The following is a 26,002-nucleotide window of genomic DNA, read 5'->3' on the forward strand; positions in this document are numbered from 1 at the left end:
AGTGTCATCTGCATATCTGAGGTTATTGATATTTCTCCTGGCAATCTTGATTCCAGCTTGTACTTCCTCCAGCCCAGCGTTTCTCATGATGTACTCTGCATATGAGTTAAATAAACAGGGTGACAATATACAGCCTTGACGTACTCCTTTTCCTATTTGGAACCAGTCTGTTGTTCCATGTCCAGTTCTAACTGTTGCTTCCTGACCTGCATACAGGTTTCTCAAGAGGCAGGTCAGGTGGTCTGGTATTCCCATCTCTTTCAGAATTTTCCACAGTTTATTGTGATCCACATCATAGATGGTATTAAATGATATTTTATGGATTTACATTTATATATAAATGGGCAATTATCACTCTTTAAGATAATTTAAAGACAATTACTACTCTTTTAATGTCAGCTAAACCTGAGATTTGAGTAAGAAGTAGTATCTATGAAGATATTAAGTATAAACTGTGAAGAAGATAGTCCTTTGATACAAGCATCTATCTCGTAAAACAGCAGATGGTGGCACTGACCTCTCTGATAGGATACAGTGGAAACAACTGTCCTTCCACAAAGCACATCATCAGACAGAGGCACACCCTGAGCTGGAAGACCCAGTCTGACAAGCTTCTCATTCCTAGCTGTTGCTTTGAGTAGCTGTTTTACTTGTCTCCACAGGATTTCTGAAGCCAGGGGCACATGTTAAGCCAGGTGAGATCTTCACATACATGTGGATGGTGCCTGAAAGTGTCAGCCCAACAGCTGATGACCCACCCTGTCTGACTTATCTTTACTTCTCAGCCGTTGAACCGATCAAGGACACGAGCTCTGGCCTTGTAGGGCCTTTGCTAGTCTGTAAAAGGGGTGTTCTCAATGCTGATGCGACACAGGTAGGCCTCAAAGGTCACCAGGCTCACAGGGTTGTATGTGAGAGAGATCAGGAATGTGGCTAGAGAGTAAATAGTAATCCTCCATTACAAAAAGGTGAATTTTTTCCTCATTGCTCTTGAAATCAACTTCTATATAATGAGGATTTTATTTTTCTTAAATTTAAGATGCAAATTTTAATTTAAGGTAATTTTAGTGTAAATTTAAGATCTGAAAGTTACTGATGCCTATGCAGAAAGCCAGGATCTCTGCTTGTTTGGCTGGAATTTGGTGACTTTCTTTCCCTGGGCATTGCTTTGGTTCTAGAATATCCAGAGACCTATATAGAATGTAAATTGGGATTTTTTGGGGGGGGGCAGGGGGCAAATTTTCTCAAGGGGTTCCCAGGTGGTGCTAGTGGTAAAGAATCTGACTGCTAATGCAGGTAGACATAAGAATTGCAGGTTAGATCCCTGAGTCAGGAAGATCCCCCAGAGGAGGGCATGGTAACCCACTCCACTATTCTTGCCTGCAAAATCCCATAGACAGAGAAGCCTGGCAGGCTGCAGTCCATATGGTTGCACAGAGTTGGACAAGACTGAAGCAACTTGGCACACATGCAGTTTTCTCAAACTTGTCTACACATTAGATTTACCTGCCCCCCGCCCCTTTTAAAAAAGAAACCTGGGGCCCTTTTAAACATCCTTTATTCAGGTGTTTCAGACCAATTAAGTCAGAATCTCCAGGTGGTTCCAATGTGCAACCAAGTTTGAGAATCACTGTAGCTCACCTCCGGAGAAGGCAATGGCACCCCACTCCAGTACTCTTGCCTGGAAAATCCCATGGACGGAGGAGCCTGGTAGGCTACAGTCCATGGGGTCGCTAAGAGTCGGACACGACTGAACAACTTCACTTTCACTTTTCCCTTTCGTGCACTGGAGAAGGAAATGGCAATTCACTCCAGTATTCTTGCCTGGAGAATCCCAGGGACAGCGGAGCCTGATGGGCTGCCGTCTATGGGGTCGCACAGAGTCGGACACGACTGAAGCAACTTAGCAGCAACAGCAGCAGCAGTAGCTCACCTTTATAACCCAGGAGTTAATCACTATGACCAAAGAAACAAGAAAACAAATAGATATTTTCTTGCAAGTTCCAACTTAGAGGCTTTGATTAAGCCACACTGATTAGTGTGGCAAAGCATAGCATTTCAAGCTATATCTACATGATATTAAACACACTGATGAAAAGAGGAAAAGTCAGCTCCTTAATCATTTTGAATTACTTTATTAATCAGAAATAGCAAGCTATTTGTTTAAATGGTATATTTTATATTTGACATTAATCCTAGTTCTGTAGAAAAGAAGAACCATAGATATATAGATAGAAAGAAAATTATGATAAGGAGCAGGCTCACATGACTATGGCAGATGACAAGTTTCAAGATATGCAGGGTGAGTCACAGAAAGAGACTCAGGAGACCCAAAAGGCCAGCAGGGTCTTGAAAGGAAGAGCCTGTGTTTGAGTTTGAGTTCAAAGGCAAGCAAAAGCTTCAGTTTCAGTTCAAAGACAAGAAGAATCCCCTTTTACTTGTGAGAGGGTCAGATTTTTGGTTGTTCTGTTAAGGCCTTCAAATGATTGGATGAGGCTCACCCACACTAGGGAGGGTGATATGCTTCACTTAGTTGCTGAATCAAATGTTAGTCTCATCCAAGCACACCCTCATGGAAATAGCTAGAAAAAGGTTTGACCAAATATCTGAGCACCCCAACAAGTTGACACAAAATTAATCACTACACAGGGTCCTATACCTACCTTCTAACCTCCTCCTGGGCTAATTTCCCCTTTCATAGACCCAGTTACCTTACAGATGACTCTCAGATGATGAAGCTCTCCAACAGAATTCCTCTCAGTGTTTCCTTCTCATCCTGTGTACAAACACAACCACAGTTAATAACAGTTAACACCAGGCACTTAGTATTTGCTAGAGGATGCATCAAGTGCTTTGCCTATAGTATCAAATTTAACCCTCCAAAAAATATAAAGTAGGGACAACTCATAGCCTCATTTTGCAAATGAGGGAATTAGGACGAAGACAAGTCATTCGTCTCAGTTGTCATAACATGTAAGCAGAATGGCACTAGAACCCAATATCTTCCCAAATATATATGATCCCTTATTCCCCCTCCAGTTTTAATATTTTATTTTGAAAAATCTTAAGCCTATATTGTTTCTTTCCATAGCTCATGATCTAAAACTATTGCCTTCTAAAACACCATGTGATAAAAGCAGTAAGTGTACATAAGGTATAGTAAGAACGTAAAGCAAAGAATAACCTCCTTCAATGAGGAGTTAAGAAAGCATCACAGAGCTGGGACAGCTAAGCTGCCCCTTGAAGTTGGATTAGGGTGGCAGACCATCAGAGTTGAGGGAGAACACGCATAAAGGACAGAGGCCTGCTGAACACGGCAAGTTCAGATTGCTGCAAGGATCTTGGGCTTGCTTTGGTTCAGGTGTTGGGAGGGAAGGGTCAAGAGATGAGGCTGAAAAGGTAGGCAGGGATCTATTACTGTGAATTACATTGTATTGTCCAGATTGAGAAGGAGAGAGATGTGATCAGATGGCACTGGTGAGGATCCCTCTGGAGTAGATAACAGAATGAAGGGTAGATTGGGAGGGAGTCTGTTAGAGGTGGGAAGATGGTTGAGAGACAGGAAACACAGTTATCTCTCTGGTTCAGCTTTAAAGAAAAGTAGATTTTGACAATTCAGTATGCTGTGTGGTTAGTAATATTCAAATAGATGGTTTAGGAATATCCGCAATGGGAGTTAGTCCCTCATTATCAACTCAAATTAATATAATTTAGCAAAGCCATGAATTACATGAATTCATTATCTCACTCAAAAACATGTATTAAGTGCCTAGTTTTCCAGGCATTTTTGTTGGAGCTGGGAACACAGAGAGATACCCAAAAGTTCCCTGCCTTGTCAAAGCCTACATTACAGTGGGACAACAGTCAAAAATTTAAGTGCATACATAAAATATTTTAGGTGGAGATAAGTGCTATGAAGAAGGGTAGAGTGTGGAAAAGTGAGTGAGTTTGCAGGCAGGAAGGAAGATGAGGGACTTTTAGCTAGGGTGGGGTGAGGGCACTCCGAGGAGGTGATATTGGTGCAGGGAATGGAACAGAATAAGGGAGGGAGCCGGGCAAGACCTAGGAGAACCTTCTAGACAACGGGAACAGCATGTGAAAAGGTCCTGAGGCAGGAATGAAGTAGTTGTATTCACAGAAGAGAAAAAGACCAGGGTGACTGGAGTGAGCTAGGGGGTGAATACAAGGAGATGAGGTCAGAGAGGCCGAGGCCAGGACACAGAGCCTAGAGTGACAAAAATAACATGGTGGTGACCAGCCTGAGAACAGGAGTACCGCAGATTAGGAAAGCTTCTGAACAGGGACTTACTTCCTCTGAGGAGGTCACAAGGGGAGGGAGAAGGATGTAATGAGGAACATGAATTTATCGGGTGTAGAATGAATTTATCAGAATCTTGATTTACAAAATGATCCAGTAAATCTGTGGCTGATGTTGATACTAACTTACTTTGTGTTACTTCATGTTAACTTTGAAAGCGAAGTAGAGCTAAGAAGTCCTCCAAGCTAAACTTTAATACATTCATTTCTTTCTTCTCTGTAGAAAGGAATAGACAAGGAATTTTACCTACTAATCACAGTCTTTGATGAGAATCTGAGCAGGTATCTTGATGAAAATATTCAGAAGTTTACCTGGCGTCCCTTCAGCGTTGACAAGGAGGACAAAGAGTTTGTGAAGTCCAACCGAATGCACGGTATGAAAAATCTTTTCCTCTTGTAAAGTCAAGTCGTAATCACATTTGAAGTGAAATGTTTGGAATGCTTTAGTTATCTTAAGCTTGGTTTCTTGGTTATTGTCCTTGGTCATGAGTAAAATATTTTGTGGCTTCAGCCTCACAAGTTATGGTGAAACTTCTCCATCTCAAGAGATGTGAAACTTAATTAATACTTCTAAAGCACTTCATCAGCTTTAGATAAAATAATACAAAATTTGAACTAGCAAAGGTCACAGTACATAATAAATGTAGAAAATTACTGTTTTATATATATATATATATATATATATATCTGTGTTTGTATATACAGATACATATATATATGTATATATGTATCATTTCATCCAAGAGCAACAGAATACACATTCTTTTCAAGTGCAAACAGAACATTCTCCAGGATAGATTATATGCTAAGCCACTAAACAAGCCTCTGAAAATTTAAGAGAATTGAAAATACATCAAGCACCTTTTCTGAAAACAATGCTATATAAGACTGGAAATTAACTTTGAGAAAAAAACTATGAAAAAAACACAACAGGTGAAGGCTGAACAATATACTACTAAACAACCAATGCATCACTGAAGAAATCAAAGAGGAAATAAAAATATACCTAGAGATAAATGAAAATGAAAACATGACAATCCAAAACTTATGAGATAGCAAAAACAGTTCTAAAACAGAATTTAAAAGCTTACTTCAGGAAAAAAGAAAAATTTTAAATAAAATCATAACTTTACACCTAAAAAAGCTAGAGAAAGAGCAAATAAAACCTAATGTTAGTGAAAGATAAGAAGTCATTAAGATAAGAGCAGAAATAAGTGAAATAGAGACAAAAATAGAAAGGATCAATGAAATTAAATGCTGGTTCTTTGAAAAGTTAAATAAAACTGATAAACCTTTAACTAGACTCATTAAGAAAAAAATGGAGAGGACCCAGATCAATAAAATCAGAAATGAAAAAGGAGAGGTTACAATGGGCACCATAGAAATATAAAGGATCATAAAAGATTACTACAAGCATCTATTTGCCAATAAAATGGACAACCTGGAAGAAATGGACAAATCCTTAGAAATGTACAATCTACAAAGACTGAATCAGGAAGAAATAGAAAATATGAATAGATCACTTACCAGTAATGAAATTGAGTCAGTAATTTAAAAACTTCCAACAAACAAAAGTCCAGGACTAGATGGCTTCACCATATGGTAGAATTGGAATTCTACCAAATATCTAGAGAAAAGTTAATACGTATGTTTTAAAACTTTCCAAATAATTGCAGAGGAAAGAATGTTTCCAAACTCATTCTATGAGTCCACCATCACTCTGATACCAAAACCAGACAAAAGTATCACACACAAAAAGGAAAATTACAGGCCAATATCACCAGTGAACATAGATGCAAAAATCCTCAACAAAATATTAGCCAATTGAATCTAATAATACATTAAAATGATAATGCACTATGATCAAGTGGAATTTATCTCAGGGATGCAAGGATTTTTTAATATCCACAAAACAATCAATATGATATACCACATTAACAAACTGAAGAGTAAAAACAGTATGGTCCTCTCAACAGATGCAGAAAAAGCTTTTGACAAAATTCACCACCCATTTTTGATAAAAAATTCTCCAGAAAGTGGGCATAGAAGGAATACAGCCTTAATATAATAAAAGCCATATGTTACAAATCCACAGCTAACATTATACTCAATGGTGAAAAGCTGAAAGCATTTCCTCTAAGATTAGGAGCAAGACAAGGATACCCACTCTTGCCACTTTTTTTTTTTAAATAAATTTATTTATTTTAGTTGGGGGCTAATTACTTTACAATATTGTAGTAGTTTTTGGCATACATTGACATGAATCAGCCGTGGGTTTACATGTGTTCCCCTTCCCGGACCCCCCCCACCTCCCTCCCCATCCCATCCCTATGGGTCATCCCATTGCCCCAGTCCTGAGCATTTGTCTCATGCCTCAAACATGGAATGGTGTTCTGTTTCACATATGATAATATACATGTTTCAATGCTATTCTCCCAGAACGTCCCACCCTCACCTTCTCCCTCAGAGTCCATAAGACTGTTCTATGCATCTGTGTCTCTTATTCTGTCTCGCATATAGGGTTATTGTTACCACCTTTCAAATTCCATATATATGCATTAGTATACTGTATTGGTGTTTTTCTTTCTGGCTTACTTCACTCTGTATAATGGGCTCCAGTTTCATCCATCTCAATAGAACCGATTCAAATGTATTTTTTTAATGGCCACTTTTATTCAACATAATAATGGAAGTCTAAGTCACAGTAATCCAGAGAAAAGGAAACAACTCATCCAGATTGAAAAAGAAGAAGTAAAACTGTTACTGTTTTCAGGTGGCATACAATACATAGAAAATCCTAACGAAGTCACCAGAAAACTACTAGAGCTCATCAATGAATTTAGTAAAGTTGCAGAATACAAAATTAATATACAGAAATCTGTTGCATTTATACACATTAACAATGCATTATAAGAAAAAGAAATTAAGAAAACAATCTCACTTACCATCTCATCAAAAAGAATTAAATACCTAGGAATAAACCTATCTTAAGAGACAAAGGACTTGTACTCGGAAAACTATATGACATTGATGAAAGAAACTGAAGATGGAAAAGACAAAAACAGATGGCAAAGATATACTGTGATCTTGGATAGTAAGAATCAATATTTTTAAATGACCCTTCTGCTCAAGGCAATCTACGGATTCAATGCAATCTCTATCAAAATATCAAGGGCATTTTTCACAGAACTAAAACAAATAATTTAAAAATTAGTATAGAAACACAAAAGATCCCAAAAAGCCAAACGAATCTTGAGCAAGAACAGAGCTGAAGGACTCAATGCTGCCTGACTTCAGACAATCAAGGGGCTTCCCAGGTGGCGCTAGTGGTAAAGAATCCCCTGCTGATGCAGGAAACATAAGGGACACAGCATTTGATCCCTGGGTTGGGAAGATCCCCGGAGGAGGGTAAAGCAACTCACTCCGGTATTCTTGCCTGGAGAATCCCATGGATAGAGGAGCCTTATGGGTTACAGTCCATAAAGTCGCAAAGAGTTGGACACGACTGAAGTGACAGCATAGTAATCAAAATATAGTTTGGCACTGGCACAAAAGCAGACACAGATCAATGGAACAGAATAGAGAGGCTAAAAATAAAGCCATGTGCTTCTGGTCAATTACTCTATGACAAAGGAGGCAAGAATATAGAAGGGAGAAAAGACAGTCTCTACAATAAGTGTTTCAGGGAAAACTGGACAACTACATGTAAAAGAATGAAATTAGAAGATTCTCTAACATCAATATGCAAAAATAAAATGGATGAGGGAGGCGTAACACTCTTTGACATAAATCCCAGCAATAGTTTTTTGGATCTGTGTCCTAAAGTAAAGAAAATGAAAGTAAAAATAAGCAAATGAGATCTAATTAAATTTAAAAGCTTGTGCACAGCAAAGGAAACCATCAACAAAATGAAAAGACAACCTACTGAATGGGAGAAAATGTTTGCAAATGATATGCCTGACAAGAGAGTAATAGTCAACAAATATAAACAACTTGTACAACTCAAAATCAAAGAAACAAACAATGTGATTAAAAATGGGGCAGAAGAACTGAATAGACATTTTTCCAAAGAGGAAATGCAGATGGCCAACCAACAGGCACCTGAAAAGGTGCTCAACAACATTGCTACATCAGAGAAATACAAATCAAAACCACATTGAGATATCAGCTCACATCAGTCAGAATAGCTATCATCAAAAAGAACGCAAACAGCAAATGTTAGAGAGGATGTGGAGAAAAGGGAACCCTTATACACAATTGGCAGAAATGTAAATTGGTGCAGCCATTGTGGAAAACAGTATGGAAGTGTCTCAAAAAAATAAAAATAGAACTACCATATGACCCAACAATTTCAGTTCTGGAAACAAAAAACCCCAAAACCACTAATTCAAAATGATGCGTGCAGCCCAATGTTCATGTATATATATATATACACATACATACATATACATATATATATACACACACATATAAGGAACAAAGTGAAAGTGAAGTTGCTCAGTCGTGTCTGACTCTTTGCAACCCCATGGACTGTAGACCACCAGGCTCCTCCATCCATGGGATTTTCTAGGCAAGAGTACTGGAGTGGGTTGCCATTTCCTTCTCCAATAAGGAATAAAACTCAGACATAAAAAAAGGAATGAAATTCTGCCATTTGCAACAACATGGATGGAACTAGAGAATATTATGCTTAGTGAAATAAGTCAGACAGAGAAAGTTGTATGCTTTCACTTATATGTGGAATCTAAAAAATAGAACAAATGAATATATACAACAACAACAAAAAAACAGATTCACAGATATAGAGAACAAACTAATGGTTATCGGTGGGGAGAGGGAAGGGTGAAGGGGTAAGATAGGGCTATGGGATTAAGAAAAAAATACCACTATGAATAAAATAAATCAGCTACAAGGGTATATTATACAACATATGGAAATATTGCCATTATTTTATATTAACTTTAAATGGAGTATAATCTATAAACATATCGAATCACCATGTGGTACACTTAAAACTAATATAATATTATAAATCAAATATGTTTCAATAAAAATTTCTTTCAATGCCTAAAGCAAACATGGCAAGATAACAGACCTTGTTTTAAGACCAAGCATAGCATCTGTTTATTGCCTTTAAAACATTATGAGAAAATAATGAAATAGCCTTCCCCTTCTCTCCCAAAGAAGTGCAAAACAAAGTCTCTCTTTCTCCCATGGAAGTCCAAAAATGTTCAAGGTTCCAAGTGACCCACAGCACCAGCTCAGACTTCTGTGGTCTCGGATGCTCTGTTCCAACTGAACCCCTTCTTGGATCAGTGGGAAACAAGGAATAATGCACTTTCAACATCATCTTCTACAAAAAAAAAAATTTGTTATAACTCAAGACAAAATTTGTTCCCAATCTTTCTAATAGCCAATAAAAAGGTAAACTAAGCTATAAATTAGGAAACATAGCAATTCCTTAATGGAAAAGCTAGGCTTCAAAAGGGATCTATATACAGAGAAACTTGTATATAGAAAACAGAAAACAACCTAATGTATCATGCCAAATCCAATCCCTTCCTGGTTTGGCAATTTGAAATACATTTGTATGTTTTAAACCTGCAGAATATGTCATATTTAAGGCAAAATTCAAGGAAATTTTATATTTAGTTTAAGCTTCACATTAATTAGAAATTAAATTTTGTCTCCAGTCTTGCTTGCATGAGTAGGAGAAAGTTGGCCATAATACCAAAGAGAAAATGCCTTACATGGCATACAATATTTGCATTGCTCGTGTTATACAGTCTATGTTCCAATCTGCTTGTTGAATATATAAATGAATTAATGAGTGTTCCAGAAAAAGAGGCTTTTCCAGAGGGGGTGAGGGCATGCCACACAGCTTTGTGGTATCTTAATTCCCTGACCTGGGCCTCCAGCAGTGAGAATGTGGAATCCTAACTACTGGATCACCAGGGAATTCCCAGGAAAGAGAAGTGTTAAACTGGAGTTCCAAGGCAACAGAGAATTCTCTACCAGCCAGCCAAGGACTAAATTGTTAGCACTACAATTTACAATGGGATGGGGAGGGAGGTGGGAGGGGGGTTCGGGATGGGGAACACATGTACACCCATGGCTGATTCATGTCAATGTATGGCAAAACCCACCACAATATTGTAAAGAAATTATCCTCCAATTAAAATAAATAAATTAAAAAAAATTTACAAAGATACTCTTCAACATTCAACGGACAAGGCAGTTTATTTGCAACAGCATGATCAAAGATTTTCTTCAGAAAGTGTGATATTCTTCTCAGCAGCTACAGAGCTTCTTGGAATTTCTGCTAATAATTCCTGACATTTGAGTAAAATAACCAAACACCACTCATTCCGCAGGTAAAGAAACAAAAGGTAATTTTATTTGACAATGAGATTCTAACAGGAGACCATTTATGTGTGTGGTGGATGGGCCATAGAAGGAGTGGAGTGGGGGTGTCTCTCTCTCGGAGACATCAAGCGTGAGACACAATTAGGCGCAGTCACCCCTCAACGTACTCAGTCATAGCGGTCATCCCCCAGACGACACGCGCGTAGCCGCTGTCAGTGGATTGAGGTTGATGTCAAAGAGAAAAGCAATTTGCATTTCTGGAGGTACAAAGACTTCATATCTAAGTGATCATTATTCAAAGTCTTGCCAGCTATTTTACTGAAGTTGGAAAATCAAAATTATCATAAGGCAAAATTATTTATTCAAAGGCTAACCTCTTAAAACTTAGTGTCCCTTCCGCACTCCTCAAATCCCTCTTCACTGATCAGACATGCAAATATAATTCAATCAATTGCAAGTCTTTCAAGTGATGCAAGATCCATAAAATCAGTGAAGGGATGTCTGATAACTTCTTTTTTTTTTTTTTTTGATAACTTCTTGAATGAAATGCAAAGCCATTGGGAAAAGAGGATCTGACAGAATTAAATAAATAACTGAAGAAAAGACACTTAACAAGGGAGATGACAGGATAAGAACCTTAAAAGAAAATGACTTCCATATCAAGAGTTTTAAAAAAAGACTTTGGGGAAATTCAAGAAATCTGTAAATATTTTTTCAAGTATGATGCCTTTATAATCTGCAAAACTAAAATGTGAAATGAAGGATATTATATAATGCTATCAAATAATTTTGTCAGAAAAAAATTGCTTCAGAAAACAACCTGTTTATTTCTTATTAATTCTTAGAATTCATGTCCTGTGTATACATTGTTAAATAGAACAGTTTCACATTTTTAGTGTATTTTCATTATTCATTATTAATTTCAGTCTCCATCTAAATTTGATACACCACCTGACTTTTTCCCAGTACTCTTTATTCTCCGATAACAGGATCTTTTGTAAATTTTGAACTTGAACACCACTGCCCCCATATGCACTGATAACCTTTCACTAAGGTGATGTGTTTTCAGTACATCTACAAAATAACAGTGGGCTCTGCTCTCCTTTTCCTTCCATTTAGCTATTAATGGCTACATGTATGGCAACCAGCCAGGCCTAACCATGTGCAAAAAGGATAGAGTCTCCTGGCATCTGATTGGAATGGGCACCGACACAGACATGCATGGAGTTTATTTTCAAGGGAACACCATCCACCTGCGAGGGACTCATCGTGACTCCTTGGCCCTGTTTCCCCACGTCTCCACAACGGCATTCATGCAGCCAGACCGTGCAGGTAAACTTGGCAGAGCTAGCTCAGGCGGCCAGATTCCTATCTTCAGGCAGGTACTCTTAGGGTCTTCCCCCAGAAGAAACTGGTTGAATTTGGGCACTTCTTGGTGTGCAGAAGGAAATATAGCCTTGATTAGAATCAGAGAATCCTGACTGTTGTATTTCAAACACATAATATGAAGGACAGAGGAAAAGCATCTAATAACATCCATAAAGCAGAAGTAGGAGTCCTCTAAACGACCTGGCCTCAAAAATCCTAGGAGAATGCTCTTGATTTATATCCATGAACAATTTAGCCCCAAGAAAGAGTATTTTTGTTTGCTTGTTTATTCTCTTTAAACACAAACTTCATTTTAGTTGCTGCTCGGAAGCATCAACCAGACATGAGCAGCCTGGTGATTGCTTCCAGGTTGTAAATGTGAACTTGTCTCCCTTCTCTAGAGATTGATAGTGGTCTCTTCACAAGTCCAAACAGGGACTTGCCTATTGTCATTCTCTCGGGTGCCCAGAAAGCAAGCTGTGCTGGATCCGAAGTCCATGGAGAGCCCATTGAAGTGCCAGTACCCATCCCTTCTCTTAGAGATTAACAAGTTAATTAGGTCACTGGGGCATTTTAATAAAAGATAAAGAGTAATATATGGCAACATATGCTCTCTCATGAAAAATAAGAATAGTAAATGCTGTGGATATTCAACATGTTTTTCCAAACCAACTTTTTATTGGTCTTAAAATGAAACCAATATGCTACTCAAGATAAGTACTTGCCTGCTCTGTCTCCTTTATGAATAGGTATTTACTTCTTTCCTTCACACTGGAACTGCATTTTAGATGCTACTCTCTGTCACTGGTTAAGAATTTGAGACTTGAGGGGAAAAAAATCAAAGAGAAAAGAAGATAGAACTCTTCAAAGCCACTCTTTTCTATTAACAAGTAGCAAATATGACTTATGTCACCTCTTTACATGTTAAACATTTCTACCTGAGACAAATCTAAAAGTTTAAATCATCAAAGAAATATATAGAAAACATATGGACCCTGGGAGCCACCTAACCCCGCCTCAACATTCACTTCTGGATGCTGTGAGTGTAAATGCATCTTTTCTCCATGATTTTACATTCAGTTATCTGGTTGAGAGAGGAAAAGTCTCCATGACTTACCTACCAAATAAAATACATGGATTTTTAAAGAAAAAAAAATAATAAAAGCAAAAAAAAAAAAAAGAGGCTTGAGTTTCAAAACTTTTGCCAAAGAACTGCCTCAGACTAGGAGCTCCATTAATCCTTGCCTTGTAAGCTTCTAGTATTCAACCTTTCTCTATTAATTGATTGGTCAATTATGAATCACCTCAAGGGATACCTTTGGAACAATTACGTTTTTAAAATTCACTCTTCAAGACCAAAGAGGGGACAAGGAGGAAGCAGCCAAATAGTTTTAATCCATAGACACAGCATTCAAAGCTAGAGATGGGTGGAATAATTTTAGGGACATGGTTACTTACTCATGGGCCCTTCAGGCTTCTAAAGAGCTACATGACAATGCTTTCCAGTTTATGTTTGGCAGTGAGTATAAATCAGTGACTGCTGAAAAGCTAAGTCATTTCACCAATTGCCATCCCATCCTCTAGGCTAAAAGGAGTACCCAAAAATGGGTAGAGTAGCCTGTCAGCTGAAAGTCAAACATTTCCTCTTAGATCTTCTTTTTTAAAACCACTTTATTGATGTATGACTGAAGCACAAAAAGCTGTATATTAAATACATGTAAATTGATGAATGTGGAAATAGTATGCATCTGTGAAAATATCACCATAATCAAGGCTTTAAGCGCCTCTTTGTTCTTAGAAAAGAAAATTCCTCCTCTGTTGAAGGGATGATGAGCACACAAATAGTGGGCTGCCTGGAGACCAGCACAGGCAGAGGAAGCTCTGGACACCTCTGTTGTCAGAAGGGTCTTCTCTTTGTTTATACAGAGAGTCACCGTTTGTACCTGGGTGCACTGGGGTACCCTATGAACCAATGGTTTGGGCTCATCCTGAAGGGATAGTTTGGCAATATTTAGACATGATAGATGCTGTCTCTGTGCATTGTAGATAGTTAATGAGACCCACACTCTCATTCACCTCTGAGAACAGAGTCAACTAGAGAAGATTTGTTGATCCAATAATTTCCCTGAGTTAACATCTTCCAATAATTTGATTTTATATGATTTTATTGTGAATTTAATTAAAATATGTATATCTGATGCCAAGGCATCTAGAAAATTCAGCTGAAAAAATCATATAATTCTCGGTCAGATATGATTGTTCCTATTTCTTTTTCCTTTTCCTCTGGCATAATGTAGACCTACCACTGGAAATGAGACCCTCCTCTGCTCAAGGGCTTAATGAAAAAGTACATTCAGCTTTAAGAGTAATAGCTTATTTGTATATTTCACCTTATAGCTTATGAAAGCCTTCAGGGCAAAAGACACGACTTCAGAAGCGTGACCTAATTTGAACTTTGTCTAGACAGGTAATTAGTTCCTTTTAAACTGGGCTGGGAGAAGATACCCATCAATGATTTTTCCAGGAGTGACTATCCTCTAATAGGTGTGTACAACAGGGGAGACCCAGAGAAGTCATTTCTTGGCAGCAACATTGCAAGTTTGTTTTTTATTTGTTTTTGGACATGACAGATGAATTTCAGATGGTATTTTTTTCCCCGTACGTAAATATATTTACAAGTAATTAAATGCTATAGAAGGTTGATATCTTAAAAATCCACCTGACCGGTTATTTTGTAATAATTACGGAGGTTTGCTAGCAAACCAAAAGCAAACGCTCGAGCATCGCTCTGAATGAACCCCAAGCCATGTCTCTTCCAGGCGTCTTCAGGGTCTTTTGCTCCACCCTGCACCACTTGGCAAGAGGCATGCATCAGATATATGAGGTCAGCAGCTGCGGCAATAAGGACTCTCCTGAGCAGCCCTATGGGATGATAAGAACCTTTTACATCGCCGCTGAAGAGGTAGAATGGGATTATGCCCCTAACAAAAACTGGGAGTTCGAAAAGCAGCACTCGGACGCAGGAGGGGAAAGGTACCACAGGCCGAGCCGCCGCCCTCTCTGGGGTGGGTTCGCACACTTGCCTACACGTTCGGCAAACACGGAACCTAAAAGGGCCCCGGGTGTTGTCTGCCCAGTCCTGGCAGACAGACATGTCACCCAGGAACACGAAAACCTAGGCACGTTGCCGTCCCCCTCCGAGGGAGCAGTCTGAAGCCAGTCTGGTCCCCGGGAGGCTGGCAGGCCACGCACGTGGGTCTGAGCTAGCGCAGGGGAGGGTCCTCGCAGGGGCTCTCCTGCCGGGGACCCGGGGAACGCTGTGCGGAGACGCAGGGCCGCTGCGCAGAGCTGGTAGGGGCCGCCGGCAGCCACTGGCCGCGGGGACACCCGAGGAGCGGGGGGCGGGGAGCCCCGGGCTGGGGCAGGAAGGGCAGGTCCCCTTGTTGGCCTGGTCCCCAGAGCATCCGCGAGGCTGGCCCTCCTGTGGAGGCGCTGCCCGTGCTGAGCACCGAGGAATCCGCGGGCTCGAGGAATCCGCGGGCTCGAGGATCCTGCACGCTGCTGAGCACGGGTGCCCTCCGGCCCGGCCTTCAGGGCTGGCTGAACTGTCTGGGGGGCAGGCCTGCAGGCCTCCTCCCCGGGGTTAGCACCTTCTGCCTGGGTGGCACCGCTCCATGTATGCAGGTGAGGACTGGTTCACTCAGTCACTGGCAGAGGTGGAGTTGAATGAACACTGACCTTTTTGAAGGACAAATCCATGCTCTCATCACCATGCCATGCTGACGTTCATGCCCTGTTCCTCTTTGATATTTATTATCACACTTCCCTTGCCCTTCTTCCCCAGCCTTCGTGCAGACCTTCTGTGGTTATGACCCCCACCAACTCCTCTACACCAGCTATTAGGAATAACCTGTTCTGTTTTTCTTACTCGGCCTGTTTTGAGGGTTCAGGCTCATGGAAAGAGTATAATGGTGCCACCTTGTGGATAAATGAAGAAACAAAATCACTCTTCAGTTTTAAAAGATTTGCCTCAAGGGTAGGAAGATTTAAAATTCATTCAAAGGTTCACCAGGTTTCCCTGGTAGCTCAACTGGTAAAGAACCCACCTACAAAGCAGGACACCCTGGTTCAATCCCTGGGTTGGGAAGATCTGCTGGAGAATGGATAGGCAACCCACTCCAGTATTCTTGGGCTTCCCTGGTGGCTCAGACAGTAAAGAACCCACCTGCAATGTGGGAGACCTGGGTTTGATCCCTGGGTTGCGAACATCCCTTGGGACGAGCTGCTGCTGCTAAGTCGCTTCAGTCATGTCCGACTCTGTGCGACCCTATGGACAGCAGCCCTCCAGTCTCCTCTATCCACAGGATTCTCCAGGCAAGAATACTAGAGTGGGTGGCCTGGATGGGTAGCCCTTCCCAGGAAGAAGGAAATGGCAACCCCCTCCAGTATTCTTGCCTGGAGAATCCTGTGGACAGAGGAGCCTGGCAGGCTACAGTTCATGGGGTCGCAAAGAGTCGGACACGACTGAGTGACTTTCGCTTCACTTCACTTCAATTATTCACCAACATGTTTTGTTAAACCAGACACGCCCCCTGCCAAAGTAGTGCTGCTTATACAAGTTAAAGACAGATAATTCAGTATAAAGTGAAATAAATACTAATTTGGTCTTTTCTAAAATAATTATTTCATTAACAGGCTGCTATCTCTGAAGACATTATTGTATAATAATTGTCACATGTACAGTCCTAACCCATGAGTGTGTAAGAAATATATCCTTCATTATTTTCTTGAAACTCAGTGTAATTTCTGTTTTCAGCCCCATCCCTCCAGGCTGGCAGAAAGAGCCAGCTTTAATCTTCTGGGATTGTCTTTCAAGCTTCTTAGAGAGATAGAGGGCAGTGGGTGTGTCTGCACCCTGTTCCTGCCATTCTGGTCTTGCTCATAAATAAATGACAACAAAGTGAAACGAGAGCATTTCCACCTATTAAAAATACAACAGAAGAGCCACAACCACAGTCTTCTAGATCAGCACTAATATAGTAGACTGTATCCATACTTGGCTACAGAACACTTGAAATGTGGTAGTCCAAATTGAGATGAGCCATAAGTATAAAACATACCTTGGATTTCATAGAATCAGTATAAGCAAAAACATAAACTATATAACTAATAAATATTTTGCAATTATCACATGATGAAGTGATAACATTTTGGTTGTGTTGGGTTAACTGAAATTGTTAAAATTGATTTCACCTGTTTAAAAAGCAACAGCTCTGTAGATTAAAATGCAGGACAGAGCTGCAGTGACAGTTTGTCCCAGTGGCAGTCTGTGGCTCCCCCGTAGATCAGAGCCCAGGAGCAAAGGCCCTCCCACCCCAGTTACTATGCGTCTGCCTTTGACCCGAAGCCATATCTTAGGACACCTCTGGGTTTCAAACCACCCCTCAGTATGGGTTTTCCCTGAAATATTTATTGTCCTGGTCAGTACAGACCCTCTGCCTCACCTTGGAACCTGGAAGTCTTTCCCTGTGGCTTCCTAAGAACATAGTGGGGAGAACTCAGGATCCCAGAAAGGCAACAAATGGGACTGTCAGCACAATGCCAGGCTCTGTGCAGTGGGAGGGAATTTGAAATCAGAGAGTAGGTTCTATAGAGAATTCCCTTATAGCTCATCTGGTAAAGAATCTGCCTGCAATGCAGGAGACCCTGGTTCAGTCTCTGGGTGGGGAAGATCTCCTGGGGAAGGGAAGGGCTACCCACTCCAGTATTCTGGCCTGGAGAATTCCATGGAGACTATACAGTCCATGGGGTCGCGAAGAGTCGGACATGACTGAGCGACTTTCACTTCACTTCCTAGCACTCTTGAACTTGTGGACTGATGCGCATGTCATTTAACTAACCTGGGATTTGAGATAAGACTCAGCATCTATTGAGCAGCACCCCTCCTAAGCCATGAGCATTTCCCGTTCCATCAGTTTTGGCCCAGTTCACGTGAACTCCCAGTGAGATGATGATGGAGTGAGCACTCAGGTGGCTCTTAACAGGTGTCTGATGCTGACACAGCTTTACAGCTCTCAACTCCTATGATCCTCACATCACTCCTGGGAGCTGGGTGAATTATTATCACCTCATTTTGCAGAGGAGGGAAGCTAGAAAACAGCACAGGTAGCTTAAGAGTCTAGGCTTGTCACCACCACACATACTACTAGGACTCCTGGAAAATAAAAGTACGAGAAAGTTTTCTTCCTTGGAAAGCACACAGTGGGGGGTAGAAGGTATACAGGCATTTGTAAAATGCCTACTGTGTGCTCGGCATTGTGCAAAGTGCTGAGAAGGGCACACAAGGTCCTTTCCACACAGATTTCATGTTTCAGGGGGAAGACATTAGAGCAAACACGCTGAGTCATGCAGTCACTGTGGGAGAGGGAGAGGGGGGTGGTCAGGGAAGACTTCTGGGAGGAGGTGGTCTTTGAAGGGAGGGCCCATTGAAGAGGTGGACAGCACACTGCCAGCACAGGAAGGCAGCATGGGGAAGCCCTGCAGGTGTGGAGGGCCCTCGGGGTTCACGAGAAGGAGTGTATAGAATGGTGTGAGCATAGAGCGTGTGGGCGGCGGTGACGGGAAACCAGGTTTGGGAGCTTGGCAGAGGCAGGTGGGGAAGTTTTGTTGTTGTTCAGCCACCAGGTCATGTCTGATTCATTGCAACCCCATGGACTGCAGCCCTCCAGGCTCCTCTGTCCTCCACTGTCTCCCAAAGTTTGCTCGAATTCAGGTCTGTTGAGTCGGTGATGGTGCCTAACCATCTCATCCTCTGCTGCCTCCTTCCCCCTTTGCTTTCAGTCTTTCCCAGCATCAGGGTCTTTTCCAATGTGTCAGCTCTTCACATCAGGGAAGGGGGTATGAAAAGCTAAATCAAGGAGTCTGCCAGTGGAAGCCATAAAAATCTTTTTGACAAGGACTGACATGTTCAAATGTGTAGTTTAGGATCTCTCTGCCTGTAGTGTAGAGAGGAGAGGGAAGGCTGGAGAATCGGGAGCAGAGAACATGGTTAGGAACAGTTTCAGTTAATATGGGTAAATCAACAGATGAAGTTGGTGACTTAGGTTATAGTGTGGGCAGTTTGACCATGGGAAATGGAAGGATGTGAGACACAATATATTTTGGAGATGAATTTGATAGATTTGTTTCTGTCTTTTGTAGTGCTTGGGATTGTGCAAAGGCATAAAATAAATAAATAAATAAAAGTAGGCATAAAATATAGAGTTGATCCTGATTATTTGCAGATTTCATATTTGCGAATTTGCCCACTTGCTGAAATTTATCTGTAACCCTCAAATCAATTCTTGTGGTGCTTTCATGGTCACTTGTGGAGCAGTGAAAAATTTGTGTCACCTGATGTTCACATTCCCAGCAGAGGTCAAACCAACAAGGCATCTCTCTGTTTCCTTGTTTTAGCTCTCCCAACTGTCCTTTTAGTCATCTATTTAGTGTCACTTTTTTCTTCTTTGTTCTTTTTGTTGGTGACTTAGCTGTTTAAAATGTCCCTCCCCACCCAGAGTAGGGCTGAAATGCTGTCTAGGATTCCTAAGCACTGGAAGGCTGTAATATACCTAATAGAGGAAATACAGGTTTTAGATAAGCTTCATTCAAGCATGAGTCAGTGTATTATCGGTCATGAGTTCAGTGATTATGGATCAGCAATATATATCACATGAGATGTCTTTAAACGGAAACACACATCTATCAAATTTATATATTGATCTGTTGATAAATATATTGTAACCAGAGATTCGAAGGAACCTAACCCTGTATTTCCCTTAGGAACAATGGTTCAGTATTTGGGGTGACTCTCTAGAGCCTACTATTGTGACTAACAAGAATCAACCATATTTATATTTATATATAAGTATATGCAGAATACAGGGCTTCCCTGGTGGCCCAGAGGTAAAGAATCCGCCTGCAATTCAGGAGCCACAGGAAGCACGGGTTCGATCCCTGGGTTGGAAGATCCCCTGGAGAAGGGCATGGCAACCCACTCCAGTGTTCTTGCCTGGAGAATTCCATGGACAGAGCAGCCTGGTGAGTTACAGTCCATAGAGTCGCAAAGAGTCAGACCCGACTGAAGAGACTTTGCATGCACGCATATGTGCAATACACAACCCACAGACTTTGTTGAGATCTTTACAGTGGAAAAACATAGCAAGGTACAGAACAACGTATGAAATCTGGAGGAATGCAGGGTGGTGGGGTGTGCGCATGTGCGTGGGTGAGCATGTGCGTGAGCTTGGTTGGTCCCAGGAAGAGAATGTAATCTCAAAGTACCTCTAGAGTCTCTGACTAAGTCTGGCCCTATGCAGCACCCAGCAAGGTTTTTTAAAAAAAAAAATGAGAATAATTGCTTTACAATGTTGTGTTGGTTTCTGCCGCACAACATGAATCAGCTGTAAGTATGCATATATCGCCTCCCTCTCGAGTCTCCCTCACCACCCTCTCTCCATCATTGGTCCCTCCAGGCCATCACAGAGCTTCAAACTGAACCCCCTGTGTTATAGAGCAGCCAGCTGGCTATCTATGTAGCACCAGCTCTCTATTTTACACATGGTGGTGTGTATGTATGTCAGTGACATTCTCTCAATTCGTCCTGCCCTCTCCTTTCCCCACTGCATCCACAAGTCTGTTCTCTGTGTCCCAGCAGGGCTCTAGAGCAGTGGTTCCCAAGAGTGGAACGTAGGCCAATGCTGGACTGCCACATCTAAAGCCCCAGAGATGCTTTCAAATGCAGATTCCTGGCCCTACTTTCACAAAGCCTGATGTAAAGGCCCAGCTCCCCAGGGAGATTCTGATCATAGCCAGGTTTGGGAAGCACTGCTCCAGTGCCCGCACCTCCAAATCATGCAGAAGCACTCAAGGATTTTCTACCCTCTAACAACTTTAATTCCTGTTGCTTCTGATTTGCAGACACGGAGATATATTTATGAACCACACTGAAAACTGGATCGGCTCTCAGTACAAGAAAGTGGTTTACAGGGAATACACCAATGGAGAATTTGTGGAGATCAAAGCTCGACCGCCACAAGAGGAGCATTTGGCACTCCTGGGTATGGCACAGATCACAGCCGTGCACTGCCAGCACACGCCCGCGCACACACACGCGCACGCACACACACACACACACACACACACACACACACACACACACACACACACACAGTTAGACATCTGCCCAAGAAGGAATGGAAGGAACAGAGTAGCCTGACTGCATTCATCCAACGGAGACAGCTTTCTGCTCTCCCATCATCAGGGAGTGTGCTGTGTGCTTAGCTTACACAAACAGTAGCATAGGAAGACCAGCAGATGACAGGAATCCCTGTCATCCAGGCAGTCTAACCAGCACCTGCTGCCCTGAAGGTCCTTGGCCACCCCTCTGCTGAGCCAGGAAACTTTCATCTGAAACACTGATGCCTCAGAACAGCAGGCAGAGTGTTTGCATAGCTTCTCTAAGGTTCTCAGTTATCCATGGCCAGTGCCTTGACAACACACCATGAAAATCATTCTGACAAAAAAGGAACCTTGTACTCGAGAAGCAGTACTTGGGTGAACAGCATGGATTCAGTTCTGGGGGCCCTGACTTCTCAGAACCGACACCTGTCTGACGCCCTGGGCTTCCCAAGAAATCGGATAAGCTCTTCCTGCTAACCTTCCCACTTGTCATCTCCTGAGTGTCACCCCATTGTGAAGATGAGATCTTAAAGCAGAGGGCTAATCTAGATGACTTTTCCATTTTTAAATGTACAAGGGAACTTATATAAATACTAAGGCTTTAGTATGTTTCTTATTATCAAAATAATGCACCACACGATTATTAGATTCATAAACTATTAACTGCCCCATCCATCTTCACCATCTGCTAACATCAGCTCCCAAGCTTGTTTTTCATACCAATGAGTCATCCCCATGGGAACATTCCTTCTTTTGAGTCTCTGAGTCAGAGAATAGATCTCTGAAGAACAGGTGCTGATTCTGCAGGGGTGGTGGGGGTGGCTGGGCTCAATTTGATTTGCTCAGGAAAATGAAACAGACCAGCAACTTCATCAGAGGCAAGCTCAGCACCACTTCAGTCGGGGGCGCAGAAGGCCTATCTGTTCATTCGCTGCAGATCAGGGAGAGGCCTGAACCCCGGAAACTGCCAAGGCCCCAGGACAGGCACTTTGGTCATCACTGCTCCCTGTGACCCACCAGGGAGTAAACCAGAAGACATTCATCCCTTCTCACCAAAACAGCAAAGCATGTGCAATTTAAGTGGTAATGAAAATATATTGATTTTATTACATGTATGCACATGCCCCATCTGTAACTCTACCCCAAAACTACTTTTAAAAACATACCTAAATTTTTCTTTTCTAGCTTTATCATTAAAAAAAAAAGTGTGCTTTTCAGACACTGTCTGATTCATACTAAATATTTGTTTTAAAGATAATAATAGTTCAACAAATTTTAGATTTATTTAGGCCTTTATCAGTACAGTCCAGGACTGGTTCCAGGAGGTTGGTTCCGGGAACTTTACGGGCACCAAAAGGCTCAAGTCTCTTGTAGTAAATGGCTTAGTGCTGTTGGCCCTCTATGTCTGCATCCATGAATACCGACAGCCAACTGCATTTCTCAGGAAAGCACTAAAACCACGGTTGAACCAGTGAACAATGGATGAGTGCGGTCAGACTCTCAAATGTGAGTGTATCTCCCTGTGAACATAGTGTGCAGATACATCCCAAGAACCTCAGGGATCAGATCTGTGGTGCTTCCACTGGAAGTCTGTTTCCACTTCTCTCAAGTGATCCCTGTGTGAGTGATGCTCTGTCAGTGTGGCTGAGCAAACTGCATTTGTGCCTTGTTCTGGGGACCAAGGGGCACCTGTGCTGGGTGAGGGCATCCCACAGCAATGAGGGTACAGACCTCTCCAGGGATGTTGTGTGCCGATTTCCACTGGCGCTCATGCTGGTTGCTTCTAACAGAAATGTGTACACACAACTTTCTAAAGAGTGCATGTCTCATGCAGGTATCCAAATACTGAGAAATAGCACTGGATGTTTGGACATGCATTAGTGAAATCACCATATTGATCATAAATCAATACGTATATGTTTTAATTTTGTTGTCTTAGAAATTCCTTTTATACTCATTATTTCATTGCATCCTCACTATTATTATATCTATTTACCAGATAAGGAGCAATTTTAAACTAACCAAAGGTTACACACAGGGGGATTATAATGGAAAGTCACTATGTGTTGTGGATATAGTTTTTCCTGGAGAGTATGTCTCAGCAGTAGTAAAAATTTAAGCATTTGTTGAGTACTTACTATGTCTCAATTTACTGAAATTAGCACTTTACATATGTTACTTTATCTAATCCTTACTGTAACCCTTTGAGAAAGGTAATATTAAGACCATGTTACAGATGAGGAATTTGACTCAGGTAGGTTACTTAACTTACTCAAAGCCTCTCTAATAAGTAAGTGAAGGAGGCAGGATTTGAATCCAGATTGATCCAGCTGCAAAACATGACATGATATTTAATGCTACCCAATGTTACATGCTAGAGGAAATACACTAATAACAAGGCTAACGTTTATTTTGTCAAATACTACCTCCACGTGAATTACACCAGTGTTGAAAAGAGCAACGATAATGCACACAGACCTGCGTTTTGCCTTTAGGCCCAATGATTCACGCCGAGGTGGGGGACTCCATCCTGATCATATTTATGAATAAGGCCAGTCGGCCCTACTCCATCTCAGCCCAGGGCGTGGAGGACACGGATAATGGGAAGCGGCTCCAAGTGCCCATCACAAAGCCAGGTAACTTACCACAGAGGTCTGCTCCATGCTGATGAGCACTCCAGGCTCAACTCCTTTCTTTTCTGATCTCTGAAGGGTCTTGGAAAGCTCATTGTAACATCATTACTCCATTACGTTCCATCCATTACCCCAATATGAAATTACTATTCAGCCAATGACTGTTTGTGGAGTTTCTAGGGCTCTATTAGAGACCTTAAAGTGTGTTAAGACATAATAACAGCTAGCACATATTGAATGTTAACCTTGTGCCAGCTTTTAAATTTAGAAAAAAATTTAAAAACTCACTTATTCTTATAATAACTCAGGGAGGTAGACACTAACATATTTCATTGAGCCTGATACCATTGATTATAATGGCCATCATTACTTAAAAAAAGTGCTATCAGGACTTCCCTGGTGGTTGAGTGGTTAAGAATCTGCCTCCCAATGCAGGGGACCTGGTTCAATCCGGGACCGAGGAGGTAAGACCCCATGTGTAACTAAGCCTGCACACCGCCATTACTGAGCCCTTGAGCTCTGGAGCCCACGCACTGCATCGAAGGTCCTGTGTGTTGCAACTAAGACCTAAAGTGGCCAAATAAATAAATATATTTTTTAAATGCTGCCATTTAAACTTTAACATGCCACTGATGGAAAGATACATCTTGGCATCAGATATGCTAAATTGTGAAAATGCACATCCTGTTATTGATGAAATCTAGTAGTGTTACATTCATTTAACAGGTGACTGAAGCAAAGAGGAGTAAAGAGTTCAACCAGAACAGACATTAGTAATGGTGGAGCCTGTTTGACCTCAGGACCATGACCTCTTAACCATGCATTTCTCTCAAGATGCTTAAAATGAGTTTGGAAGAAAAAAAAAGACAGACAAGATGAATCATTTCAGCAATAATACAGATTATACATGTTGAAATTCTAAGTGTAAAGATTTTCAAGAATATATCTGAGCAGGTTGATAAAATTTCAGAGAAAGAAAATCCATTAAGACTAGTTTAATTAGGAACAATTAGGAAAAGCTTTATAAAAGAGATAGAACTCTAATTGTTTTTTTTAATTGAAGTATATAGTTGATTTACAATGTTGTGCCAGTCTCCAAAGTATAACAAAGTGAATCAGTTATACACATGATATCACTTATATGTGGAATCTAAAATATTGCACAAGGGAATCTATCTACAAAACAGAAACAGACTCATAGACACAAAGAACAGATTTGTGGTTGCCAAGGCACAGGGTGGGAGAGGGATGGACTGGAAGTCTGGGGTTACTTCAGTTCAGTTCAGTCACTCAGTCGTGTCCAACTCTTTGTGACCCCATGAACTGCAGCACGCCAGGCCTCCTTGTCCATCACCAATTCCCGGAGTTTACCCAAACTCATATCCATTGAATCGGTGATGCCATCCAAGCATCTCATCCTCTGTCTTCCCCTTCTCCTCCTGCCCTCAATCTTTCCCAACATCAGGGTCTTTTCAAATCAGTCAGCTCTTCGCATCATGTGGCCAAAATATTGGAGTTTCAGCTTCAACATCAGTCCTTCCAATGAACACCCAGGACTGATCTCCTTCAGGATGGACTGGTTGGATCTCCTTGAAGTCCAAGGGACTCTCAAGAGTCTCCTCCAACACCACAGTTCAAAAACATCAATTCTTCTGTGCTCAGCTTTCTTCACCATCCAACTCTCACATCCATACATGACCAGTGGAAAAACCATAGCTTTGACTAGACGGCCCTTTTTGGCAAAGTAATATCTCTGCTTTTTCATATGCTGTCTAGGTTGGTCATAACTTTCCTTCCAAGGAGTAAGCGTCTTTTAATTTCATGGTTGCAGTCGCCATCTGCAGTGATTTTGGAGCCCCCCAAAATAAAGTCAGCCACCATTTCCACTGTTTCTCCATCTATTTGCCATGAAGTGATGGGACCGGATGCCATGATCTTAGTTTTCTGAATGTTGAGCATAAGCCAACTTTTTCACTCTCCTCTTTCACTTTCATCAAGAGGCTCTTTAGTTCTTCTTCACTTTCTGCCATAAGGCTGGTGTCATCTGCATATCTGAAGTTATTGATATTTCTCCTGGCAATCTTGATTCCAGCTTGTGC

General features: G+C 41.3%; 1 protein-coding gene across 2 annotated transcripts in view; it reads left to right on the forward strand.

Annotated features, from left to right (window-relative positions):
* Nucleotides 1-26,002, forward strand: part of HEPHL1 (hephaestin like 1) — a 101,379-nt gene that overhangs the window by 60,799 nt on the left and 14,578 nt on the right. For both annotated transcript variants that reach the window (XM_081537702.1, XM_081537701.1), the window contains exons 9-14: nucleotides 663-874; nucleotides 4,541-4,691; nucleotides 11,803-12,015; nucleotides 14,871-15,084; nucleotides 21,010-21,149; nucleotides 23,766-23,906. In XM_081537702.1, coding sequence (XP_081393828.1) covers nucleotides 663-874; nucleotides 4,541-4,691; nucleotides 11,803-12,015; nucleotides 14,871-15,084; nucleotides 21,010-21,149; nucleotides 23,766-23,906 — 1,071 coding nt within the window. The remainder of the gene's footprint in view (nucleotides 1-662; nucleotides 875-4,540; nucleotides 4,692-11,802; nucleotides 12,016-14,870; nucleotides 15,085-21,009; nucleotides 21,150-23,765; nucleotides 23,907-26,002) is intronic.

The sequence above is a fragment of the Giraffa tippelskirchi genome, chromosome 10 (assembly GCF_054371585.1).
Source record: "Giraffa tippelskirchi isolate mGirTip1 chromosome 10, T2T-mGirTip1v1.2.pri, whole genome shotgun sequence".
Lineage (NCBI taxonomy): Eukaryota > Metazoa > Chordata > Mammalia > Artiodactyla > Giraffidae > Giraffa > Giraffa tippelskirchi.